The sequence below is a fragment of the Botrytis byssoidea genome (assembly GCF_014898295.1).
Source record: "Botrytis byssoidea strain MUCL 94 chromosome Unknown BBYS_007, whole genome shotgun sequence".
Classification (NCBI taxonomy): domain Eukaryota; kingdom Fungi; phylum Ascomycota; class Leotiomycetes; order Helotiales; family Sclerotiniaceae; genus Botrytis; species Botrytis byssoidea.
The window spans coordinates 1,818,143-1,830,488 of NW_024065848.1; the positions used below are offsets into that span (position 1 = coordinate 1,818,143).

Genomic DNA, 12,346 nt, shown 5'->3' on the forward strand with positions numbered 1-12,346 from the left:
TATTTCATTTATTTTAATTTATTATTTGACTTATGTATATTAGATAATAATAACTTTAATTTTATACTTTCTATATTTATTTAATTTTCAAATATAATATTTCTTATAATATTAATAATTAAGATATTATTATTTTATTTAATATAGATTATTAAAAGATTATATTTTCGAAATATTTAAATAAAAAAGTACTATATAATCTAAAAAATCTCAAAATATATTTTTTGATATAATAAAAAACTAAAGATTTTTTTGTTATATATATCTTTGATTATTAAGAGTTAGAATATTTTGATATATATATATAAAAAGTTGAATAAATCTTATTATATTTTATAAAAAATAAGATAATTGATATTTATTAGAAACTTATAATATTATTTATTTTATATAAATATAAATATAATTTATATATTCAATTCTAATAATTCCTTTTATTTTTATATTTTTTATTATAAAGATAAGATATTTAAGAGTTTCTTTTTTTAAATATTCTAATTTTTTATATTATAATTCTATAAAATTCTTCTATAATTTAAATAGATTCTTTGATTTGCAAAATAATCTTTTAATCTTTATATTAGGAATAGAATATATTAAAATATATAAATTAATAGATATAGAATTTAAAGAAAATGAATAAAAGAAAAGAGATTTATATTTTAAAAATAAGAAATTATTTTTTATAAATATATTAAATAATAATATAATTATTCTTAAAATTATTTTTTTATAAAATTGAATTTATTTTTAAAAACTATATTTTTATTCCTATAAATCTTATTTTCAAAATAATATTGATATAAAATTCGGGAATATAAATAATATTAAATAGAATTAGATTATTTTTTGAATTCTAAAATTTTTATAAAATATTCTTGATTATTTGAATATTTTATTTAATAATTTGAAATTTTATAATTCTGGTTTTAATATAATTAGAAAGTAGTAAAGATGAATATTTATTTTTATTAAAAAAATTGATATTATTAATTAAATATATAATATTATTATTATCAAATATGGTATTATTAAAAAATAAATGAAATAATTCTGAAAATATATTATATATTCTATAATTAGATTGATCTTGAATAATATAGATTATTATTTTTGATTTTGGATTTTTAGAATTAAATAATTGAAAAATTCTATTTTTTGAATTGATTTATTTTTTTTATTGTTAGATTTTTTAAAGATTTGATTATCAATTGTTTTTGATTTTTTTTTATATATTATTATATTTCTTTTTTATTAATAAAAATAAGTTTCTAGAGTTATATTTTCTAATAAATATAAACTTTTTTAATTAATATATTTTAAAATAATATTTAAAATTAGTTTTTTTATTTTTTTAATTAGACTTTGATTTATAAAAATAATAGTATTAATTATTATTTTTTTTAAAATAATTCTTTTTTAAATTATTCTTTTATTTTTTTTATGAGTTATATAGAATTGATTTCAATTGAGAATTTATTATAGAAAAAATATTCTTTTCTTTTGATACTAATAATCTTAATAAATTAAATTATCAAATATATTCTTAAATTATTTTAAAAAGTAATTAGGGATTTCAAGTTAATTATTAGTTTTAATTTAAATAAATATAATATTAATTTATATAGAGAGTATTTATGTATTTATAATTTATAGAAAATTAATAATTATTAAATTATTTTCAACTTTAATATAATATGATTTTATATTTATATAAACTTTAATTTATTTATTATATTATTTAATAGAATTAATTCAATTTAAAATTATTTATTAAAAAATATTTCAATATTTTTAAGTGATAATAGATTTTATTATAATAATTATTGATATAAATTTATTCTAAAGTTTTTGAATAATTATTTTGAATAATAATGCTTTGGAGTTTTTATATTTAATAATAATTTCTATAAGATAAAATATATTTATTATTTTATTGATTTATTTATAAATATTCTAATATAATTTATATATAATATTATATTTATCTCTTTTGTTATAATATTCTTTCTATAAAACTAAATATTCTATTAATATATTTTGAAAAATATATAATATAGGTTTAATCAATTTTGTAATTAATACTTTTGAAAATATAGAAGGTATTAGAGTATTTTCTTATAAATTCTGTTTATAATAATTCTAATACATAATGAGATTATTAATATATTTTGTATTATTATTCAAATTATATTTTCTTATAAAATCCATGATTTCAATAAATTCGAATAAATTCTTGATAAATTAGTTTTTCTTATAAATCGAAATTATTTAATAAAAATCTTTGCTATCTTTTAAGGATTCTTTAGAATTGATTAAAATAATCAAAATAATTTTATTATTAAATAATTTAATATCCTTTTAAATACCTTTTGATATATAGAAATATTATAAATATAAAAATTATTTCGATTAATATCTTTGAATAATTAAATAGATAATCTTTAAGAAATTGAATTTAAATATAATAAGTTTTGTAAAATTAAATATAAAAATATATAAATAATTTCAAATAAGCCAAAAAATATATATAAATATATATATATATATATAGTTTAAATATTAATTAAGCTTATAATTATTATAAAGGGATAGTTATATCAATTGATTATTCTAATTATATAATAAATATATATAATAATAATAAACTAGATTGACTTGTAATATAATTATAAGGATTATATCTATCTTATATACCCTGATCGAGTAACAAAATCGTTTAATTAGATATTAGGGTTTATATATAAAATGAATAGAAGACTATATGGTGATTATAGGAATAAGCACTTCATAGGAGTGCCATGCTCAATCACGTGTTGTTGCACAAGACGGTGAATTCCGTGACATCAAATTTATGAGAATATATCCAGTTATTAATATTATACATTTTAAACCCATACTAGATTCTATACAGAATCCCTATTATTACTCTTTTGTATAAGGGATTCTATAAACCCTAAAATTAATTCCAAAGCGAATTCTTGTTACGGGCATCGATATGGAACCGGCATCGGGCAGATATTATTCTGATGCTGAAGAATTTATATATATATATAGCTTCAAAAAAGAGATTTTAAAGAGATTAATAAAAAGTCTTATTCTAGGCTATATCTATATTTATATTAATTGTTATTTTGTACTTATTCTAACAATTCTTTTTATTCAATCTTTTTAGAATAAATTAGCAATTAGATTTTGGGAATAGCTTCAAAAAACTTTGAAAATAATCCTTTTGGAGATCTTATTTTAATTAAGATCACAATATATTTATAATATACTTAAAATATACTATTGGTATACAATTAATATTATTTATATTAAAATAATCCCATTTCATTTATTAAAACTAAATTGAATTAAAAGCTAAAAAAGAAAAATCTTTAATATAAATCCTTTAAAATGTTTATAAAATATCTCCATAATATATTTTCAATACTATTTCGAAATAAAATAGAATAATTGAATAGAGAAAAAGAATATTGAAAAAAATAAAAAAGTTCTTTTGAAAAAATAAATTCTATTCTAAACATTATTTATGAGATATTAGTAATACTTTTATTATTTTATAAATCTTGTTAAAAAGATAGAGTTTCTTTATAATACTTTAAAAATCTTTTATATAAAAAAGGATTTAATTAGTTATTTTATGAATAATTAGATTTACTAATTGTAATTAATTGTAAATAATTGATATTATATTAAATAGTTTATATCTAATCAAAAACAAAATAGTATTTATTAAAGCTATTTACCTTATAATAAATGTAAATAAACTATTTCCAGGATTTTAGATTATTTTCAGATTATTTTTAGGATTTCTCTTAGATTTCAAGAATTTGGTGGAAAATTAATAAAACTTTGTATTTTTAAATTATTTTTAGAATTTCCTTTAGATTTCAAGAATTCAATAAAAAACTAATAAAGTTCTATATTTTTCAATTATTTTTAGAATTTTCAGAATTTCAGATTTTAAAAGTATTTATTTAATAAGTTTATAGAATTCTATTATTTTTTAGGATTCTTAGATTTTTGAATACTATATATTAATAAATAATTATTGAATTCTAATTTTATAAATTATATATATTTTTGGAAATCTAATAAAAAGTTAGTAAAGTTTTATTATTTCAAGATTTTCTGGATTTTCTAGATTTTCAAATTCTTTTTAATATTTCGAATCTTTATTATTTTAAGAATTTTCAGGATTTTAAATATTATATAATAATAAAATATTATTGAAATTTTAATATTATAGATTTTATAGATTTTATATATTTTTCAAATAAACAAACTTTTAAGATTGAAAGATTAAAAAAAGGGAAATAAAATTTTATTAAATATAAATTATTGTTTTATCAAATTGATTTCTTTTTTTTTTGAATTTTTCAAAATTTTCTAGAGTTTTAAGTTTTAAATTATAAATTGAATTATTTTTAGTATTTTTATATTATAATATAATTCTTTTTGAGAATTATAAAAAAGTTAAATTTTATAAAATAAGAATATAAATATTATATAATTAACTCTTATTATAGAATTTAATAATATTTTAAAAATATATCGATATAATAGTAATTGATTATTAAATAGCTTTAAAAAGCTTTTAAGAATGAAAGTTAGGGAAAAGAGTTTTATTATAAATATTGATATAAAACTAGTATTAGATTAATATTATTTTAATATTAAAGAATTTTTATATATATATAGTTTCAAAAAAGAGATTTTAAAAAGATTAATGAAAAGTCTTATTCTAGGCTATACCTATATTCATACTAGTCGTCACCTTGCACCCACTCTAACAATTCTATATAAAAGAAAATAATATAAAAAAGAAAAAAAAAATGATTGAATATCTAATTTATTTCTTAGAAAAAGAAATAGAATAAAATAAATAAATATTAAATAGAAAAATTTCAAATAGAAACTATTTAGAATTTTTGAGGATTAATTATATATAAATTTAAAGAAGAATATAAAAACTAAATATACTTTTGTTTTAAAATAAAGTATTTTTTATTTACAATATTTGTTATACTTTTGTTACATATAATTACTAAATTAGCTAATCCCGGGCTAATATCTTGACCCTTGATATCATTCTAATTCTAGATCTTCTATTCCATATATAAACCTTATAAACTTCTTATAAATTATTTGAAAAATAGTATATATCTCTTATTTTTTAATATATTTTCTTATTAATCTTTTTTTATAACTTTCTTTATTTATATTTATTTTATAACTAAATATATACTATAAATAATTATAAATATATTAAACTTAGAATTGTATATAATAAATTATTTTATAATATTAAAAGCTTATTTATTTAAAAAGAAGAACAAATATACTCTAAATCTTTATTCTATTAATTTTTATTTCCTAAAATAAAATTATTTATAAAATATAATTCAAATAATTAAATTTAATAATAAAAGGTATTTTTAATTTAAAAATCAAATTTCAAATTGATTTTATAAGTAAAACTCTCATATTAACCAGTTTTTATATATATTATTTATATATTCATTACTTTTGAAATAATTTTCAATAAAATTAATTAGCTTTAAGAAAAATATTATTATTATTATAATTCTTAGGCAAAAGAATTAATATATGTGATTATAAATTTTATAAATATAGTTAAAAAAAAATAGAAAAATTAAAAAGAAAATAGAATTTTTTTTAAATAGGGTTATGTAATTGAAAAATACATCTGCAAAATCGAATCTGAGATTATTATTAAGAGAAAAGACACCTTTTTTTATTCTTATTTCTATAAATAGGGTATAAGAGAAAGTTATTGTATATTTAAATTATTAGCCCATTTCATCTATTCTCAAATATTCAAATATTACATTTTATATATTATCTATTTCAAATTATTAATATATATTATATATAAAAATCAAAAATGATTTTATTTTTATTAAAAAATATTAATAGATAGATAAAAAAAGTATTAAAACAATAAGAATGATGATAAAAAGAAAAGAAATGAATATAAAGGAGAGAGCGAATGAAAAAGATAAGCAACAGAGGAGGATTTTACATAGAGGAGGAAAGATAGAAAAGAGCGACGGAATTGGAAGAATGAGTTTTTTCCTCAAACCTCTCCCTTTTTTCTTTTTAGAAAATCTAATGAAGATATAAATTCTAATACTAATTTAATAATTTCGAAAATAATCTTGAAATTCTAATAGAAAACATTATAAATATTTTTAATTTAAGAGAATTTACAAGAAAAATTGAAAATTAATATAAAAGGATATAAAAATATAGAATGCAATTATAAAAATAAATAAAAAGGTTTTAAAAGAATTAATAATAAAAAAAGAACTAAAGATTAAATATAAGAATAATAAAATAATAAAAAATAATAAAATATTCGAAATTAAAGGAAAAGAAAGAACAGAAAGAACAGAAAAAAAAGATAATATGAAAATAAATATAAAGAAAAATAAGATAAGGAAATATTTAAAAGAAATAAAAACAAAATTAAAATTAAAGGGTTATAGAAATAAAGAAAAGATATTTAATTGAAATTTGTTTATAATTTAAGGAAATTCATTGAAGGGTAGAGATATGTAGAAATAGGGGAAAATAGATTCTATTAATTGATTGTATTATATTGAAGAGAATGAAAGTTTGGAGAAGTGAAGGGAGAAGTACCTAGTACACCTTGGCAAAATTCGTGGCGCGGACCGATAATCCTCCAGAGATCGAAAAGATATTACAAGAGTGGTAGGACAAACTGGGCACGCAGCGACAGTCCACGTACATATATACCTCGAATCAGAATGATACAGCGGAACGAGCAATTCAGACCACCCAATCAAACATTCGAGCAATGCTTAAGGACTCAGCTATGCCTGTCGAATTCTGAGACTATGCAGCAGAAGCAGATGCATACACGAGGAATAGTTTAAGCATAGGACCCTGGGTGGATGTGTTCGAGGTTAAACAGAGACGCGGAGAGGTGCCGGATGATCAATGGCGAGATATGAACAGACAAGCAAAGAAGAAGCAGGTATCACCACATGAAGCATAGACTGGAACAATACCATCGATTGCGCATATCAAAATGTGAGGATCAAAATGCTACTCTCATGTTGACCCAGTGTCTTATTTTAGTGGTACTCGTCGAGATAAACCGGTGGGTCGCCCAAGAATGAGCGTATTTGTTGGATAAAATGATTATATAACCAAACAATTGTGGTCATACGCTCCTGACAGATATGCGGTGATAGAGATAAGCAATTGCACGTTCTTTGAAGGATCACCAGGAGGTAAGATTGACTTGAAACTGCGCTCCATTATCTCAAGGGGAGATTTTGTGGAAGGATATGGGGTGCAGATCGACTACCGGTGGAAAGACCCTGGAGGACTCCCGATGTGGCCACGGATGTAATGCCCATTGAAACCGTTGAACCAGAAGCCGAACCAATTCTCGCCGAAGATAATGAAGGGTCAGCACCGAAGCTGCCCACGCCATCTCGGCCAGCAATCACGCCACAAGTAGTTATCTTACACATGACACTACTACCGCTTGATGTCAAACCAATGGACGCTACGACAGGTGCGATGGAACTTGGAGAATACACTGGAGAAATGACGGGAAAGAGGTCGAGAGAGCAGGATAATGGATCGGATTCACAGGACGCCAAGCGTTTGCGCGCAACCCTCCCCATCATGACAGATCTAGCACTGGACCAACAGTTCTTCACACATTAACAGAGCGACAATGATGCGTTCATCTCAGACACAATCATCACAAATCTAATAGCAAAAGATTTACCGATGCCGAAGACTTACGAAAAAGCTATTAACGGTCCAATTTAAGGAGAACAATAGCAGGTTGCTATCAGACGGGAGATCGAGATATTTGAAAAGAACAAGACATGGCGGCAAATCTACAGCGATGGAACAAATGGGTTAGTCAGTACGGATGGGTATTCACGACGAAGCTGGAAATAGATGGGTCACTAGAACGCTCCAAGGCCAGGTTGATTGCAAGAGGCTTCACGCAAAAATACGGTGTGGATTTTTTCGACACCTTCGCACCCACAGCGCAATCGGCCACTGTTCGACGATTTCTATCTCTAGTGGCATCTCATGACCTCGAAGTACATCATTTTGATATAAAGAATGCGCCCACCGAGACGGAGCTTAAAGAAAAAATCCTTGTCTCTCCACCACGAGGTGTCAATTTGAAACCGGGACATATACTCGAAGTTCTTCGAAGTTTATATAGGTTGAAACAAGCTGCACGCGATTGGAGCGATCTTATAAAGAAATGGCTCATCAAATGGGGTTCTGCACAAAGCCTAGCGGATCCATGCTTATTTACTCACTCCGAGCGTGGGATTATGGGATTATTGTACGTTGACGACCTTCCGAGCGCAGCACATAATCTAGATGACATTCTGTGCTTTAGCAAACAGTTCACTTCTGTCTTTAACACCAAGAACCTGGGGGAGATTGAGAATTCGAAACTTCTAGGCATGAGAATCATAAGAGACAGAAGAACCAGGAGTCTGTACATCGATCACGAAAAATATCTGGAGAACGTGTTGAGCAGCCATGGCTTCACGAAGGAAACTTCCAGACCTATATCAACGCCAATGGGTGGCTATGAGGTGCTTCGACCAGCCAAAGAGAATGACAGGTGAGCAGATCCTATCAATTATAATTGCATGATTGGAGAATTGATTTATACAATGGTATACTCAAGGCTAGACATATCCTTTGGCTTGAGTAAGCTCAGCCAATATATAAAGGAACCAGCGGGGTTTCATATACATCAATTGCGAAAAGTCATACAGTACTTACGAAGGACGATTAGTTGTACATGACGTTTCGAACCAGTGGGAGTTCGAAATCTAATAGTTTATTCTGATGCGGATTATGCTAGCAATATAATCAACAGAAAAAGCACGTCAGGAGTAGATGCAATTTTGGGAGGGGGATCAGTATTCTGGATGAGTCGAAAGCAAAACTCAGTATCGATATCAACAACTGAGTCAAAATACATAGCCCAATCTATTGCAGCAAAACAAGACCAGTGGTTAGCTCAAATACTTGGGGATAAACAATTTGTTGCAGAAAACGGATCCACTGTTGATATGAGTGGAGACAATCAAGGAGCCGTAGCTTTGGTAAAGAACGAACAATTAACTGATAGATCATATGTGGGATCTCAAACAGAAATGAAGGGTTGATTGGTAAGGTACGTAGATTTTGTTACCTTTTGATGTAATTGGTTGAAGGTATTTGGGGAAAAGCGGATCCGATTACACCTAATTTTGATGACAAAAGGGATGGATTCACTACACAAGCAATATTTATTCTTCCATTATTCACGAAATATCACAATTCATTTGCAACAGAATTTAATTCTACCTATTCTCTTTATTCAATTGACTGCTTATTACCTACAAGCCCAATTCCGATTCATAAAACTCGTCATGGAGATAGCTCAAACTGGAAAGCTCTACATTCCGAATAGACCAATCTTACCTAAAAACAGTCCCCTTCACCCCCAACCTTCTCCTTCTCCACACAAGTATCCATACGATTTGGGATACCCCACCAAGCCTACCCCTCTATCCAATATAATCATGCATCTCCGAGTCCTACAGCAAGACTTAGTGGACTACCCCATACCTCAAGTCATCACTCTACTTCGCTAACAGATCATTCCACCACTCTGCTCGATACAATCTGGTTCCAACCCCCCCCCCCAATGTATATCTTTTTTGTTTGCTTATTGCGATATTGCTGGTTCATTAGACGATATGAAATTTCTCGGTTTTGTTTTAAGTGCTATTGAAGTAGTTTATTGTATTCTGTTGAGACGTAGTAGGCAAGGCGTGGTGTGATCGAATGTGTAAAAGCGGATGAGACTGGCAAGTTTGTTTCCGTTGCCTCCATCGAAAGAGAGTCCGGCTCTTGCTGTAATTGGAGGATAAGAGAATGTGCCGATACGGGATCGTTAGCATCGATAGGAATGTATTATGGACTATGAATAACATTGAAGATTTGATTAGTATTGAGAGTGTGGATCGCAGCATCATAAGGGTAGTGATAATCGGCTGTGTGTTGTTAGAATTGGAAATATGTATTGAAGACACCAAAGCTATGCTTACTTCTGACATCAATTCCGGCACTGGCTTTCTGATGACCGCGTATTGTTACAGGGTCTTCGAGTAAGAATTCTCTGGTGCTCATTTTGTCAGAACTCAAGCTAGTAATTCGATAACTTCTCTTGAGTAGAGATTTTAGATTATCGTGAGAGAAAACAGGAACAGCTTTTAGATCGCTTATTAAAGCACAAAAGCACGGTCCAGAATACAGAATGAAGGAGAATTGGTAGTTATGTATTTCAATAAACTTTAGCAAAGCAAACACAGGGAGACAGATTTCTCACAATTACAATTACCTGGTAATCTTTCCCCCACACTCTTGGTCTCTTCATGTTCCATCCAAATTCAATTGGATTATGTTATACGATTCTTCAGAAGATTGCTGTCTCCCTGAAATACCGATATTGGGTATTGAGGACTATGTTAATGAGGATAACCGTGGCATTTGACCCCACCCACAAGGCAATCGAGAAGCTTCATTCAATCTCAGTTGTTCTCCGGACGATGTACTATGGCCTAATACGGTAGAAAGTGTGGGTATTATCAATGAGCCCATTGATTACTCGTACCTGTCGCAAGTTCAGGTATAGTGACCTCATATGACATGACTCTTTTGATTTGAATTAACAATTTGAAAAGGATAATCTCGAAACCTCACCATCATCAAAGAGCATATCATCATCTTCCGCAAACTTACCAACTACACTCCCAGTATCTAGTTCAGAAAGATCAGCAGATTTCCATCAGAGAAGAGTCGAAGAATATACAAAGGAAGGATGGCATGAGCTTTTGCGTACTCCCTCCCGTGAACCATCTGGAATACGAAAACTTCGGCAAAAAGAGATACAGCGTATAATCGTTTTACGATCAAGCGCTGCTTATCTCAAACTGCAATATGGTGAACATCATACGGCAGCTTCATTGGCTTACGAGCGTGGGGATGAGGCAATCGAGCCTTGTTCTTATTGTAGGAGGGAAGATAGGGGGACATTTAAAAACTGTGTTGTTATGCCAGGTAGATTCTCCGGAGCTTGTACCAATTGTAAATTTGTCAATAGGGGTTCCCTCTTTACATTACACAATAAAAATGGTAATTTCTCTCTCCTTCCAGGACTATATTTATACTGATTATTTATAGCAGTGAAAAGCCAATCATCATCTCAATCCTCATCCCCCTCAGAGCCATGCACGAAGATAAATCCTTCCTCATCTCCCTCAGAGCCACCCATCAATATCACTCCCTCCTCTCGATCCTCATCTCCGTTAGAGTTATGAGATCACCCCGTCCTCACATTCTTTAACTAAAATTGATCAATCTTCATTTAATGAATATCAGTCTTCTGTGGAAGGATGGAAAGATCAATTTTCAATAGTTTTGGAAGCAATGGATACCAAGGAACGGAAATGCCTTCACGAAAAGATGGTTCAAATGACTCGAATAATTGATCGAGCACCTCAAAATACTCGGATCTCAGACTTAAATAATCCTAGTCTTAACATTCATTCGGCATCGCTCGCAATCGGAAGCCAGGTATCACATTGATCATTACGGAGACAAGATAGAGTTAGGGCAAAAGGTAGTATATCTTATGATAATGATTCGGAGAATTTGAGGAGTTTGCACATTTTTCTTTTTACTTTTTTTTATTAATATTAATTTTGGAACACATTAATGAATGATTAGAGAAACATGGTGACTGAATGTCTTAACAAAATTGCTGAGGAAACTATGCGGATATTCTGCACATCATGCCCATCATTGTCAAGTGGACCAAGATGGCTGTAGTATGCTAGTACTAGCTTTGACTCTATGTACCAACTAGTTTATAAGGAATCAATTGTTTGAAGTATTTTCAATCCAAATTTCTTTGTCAGTTTGTCTGGATATTGGGATCAAAAGTAAAGATCTTGTAGTCAAAAATACAAGCTTTAAAAAGTCTGACACCCTATCATGGTGTATCTTGAAGAGAGTCAGAGTGACTGCTATAGAGAGTGAATGCGGTTTATGGAATAGTAGGATGTTCAACAGCATTTTATTAAGGTAATCAGACTGTATATCGCATCATGAGTTCTCATTACATTGACTGGAGACGTTGATGCTGCGTGGGAAGAGATGTTTGACGCGTTGTTGGAAGGTACAGGAGACTCGTTCTCGATATAACCTTGAAACCTATTCAACTGTTGGTGGGGATAATACTAGT

General features: G+C 27.0%; 3 protein-coding genes across 3 annotated transcripts; 2 read left to right on the forward strand and 1 right to left on the reverse strand.

Annotated features, from left to right (window-relative positions):
* Positions 1-7,410: 7,410 nt before the first annotated feature.
* EAE97_004604 (uncharacterized protein) lies at positions 7,411-7,734 on the forward strand (the record flags this gene model as incomplete). The annotated part of the gene is made up of 1 exon (XM_038875116.1): positions 7,411-7,734. The coding sequence occupies one exon, from the start codon at positions 7,411-7,413 to the stop codon at positions 7,732-7,734; it is 324 nt and encodes a 107-aa protein (XP_038734560.1).
* A 2,091-nt stretch (positions 7,735-9,825) lies between these two features.
* Positions 9,826-10,230, reverse strand: EAE97_004605 (uncharacterized protein; the record flags this gene model as incomplete). The annotated part of the gene is made up of 3 exons (XM_038875117.1): positions 9,826-9,954; positions 10,033-10,094; positions 10,149-10,230. 3 exons carry the CDS (start codon positions 10,228-10,230, stop codon positions 9,826-9,828), a joined length of 273 nt encoding a protein of 90 aa, XP_038734561.1.
* Positions 10,231-10,501: 271 nt separating this feature from the next.
* EAE97_004606 (uncharacterized protein) lies at positions 10,502-11,420 on the forward strand (the record flags this gene model as incomplete). Its single annotated transcript, XM_038875118.1, has 4 exons — positions 10,502-10,553; positions 10,608-10,729; positions 10,785-11,235; positions 11,284-11,420. The coding sequence occupies 4 exons, from the start codon at positions 10,502-10,504 to the stop codon at positions 11,418-11,420; spliced, it is 762 nt and encodes a 253-aa protein (XP_038734562.1).
* Positions 11,421-12,346: the final 926 nt, after the last annotated feature.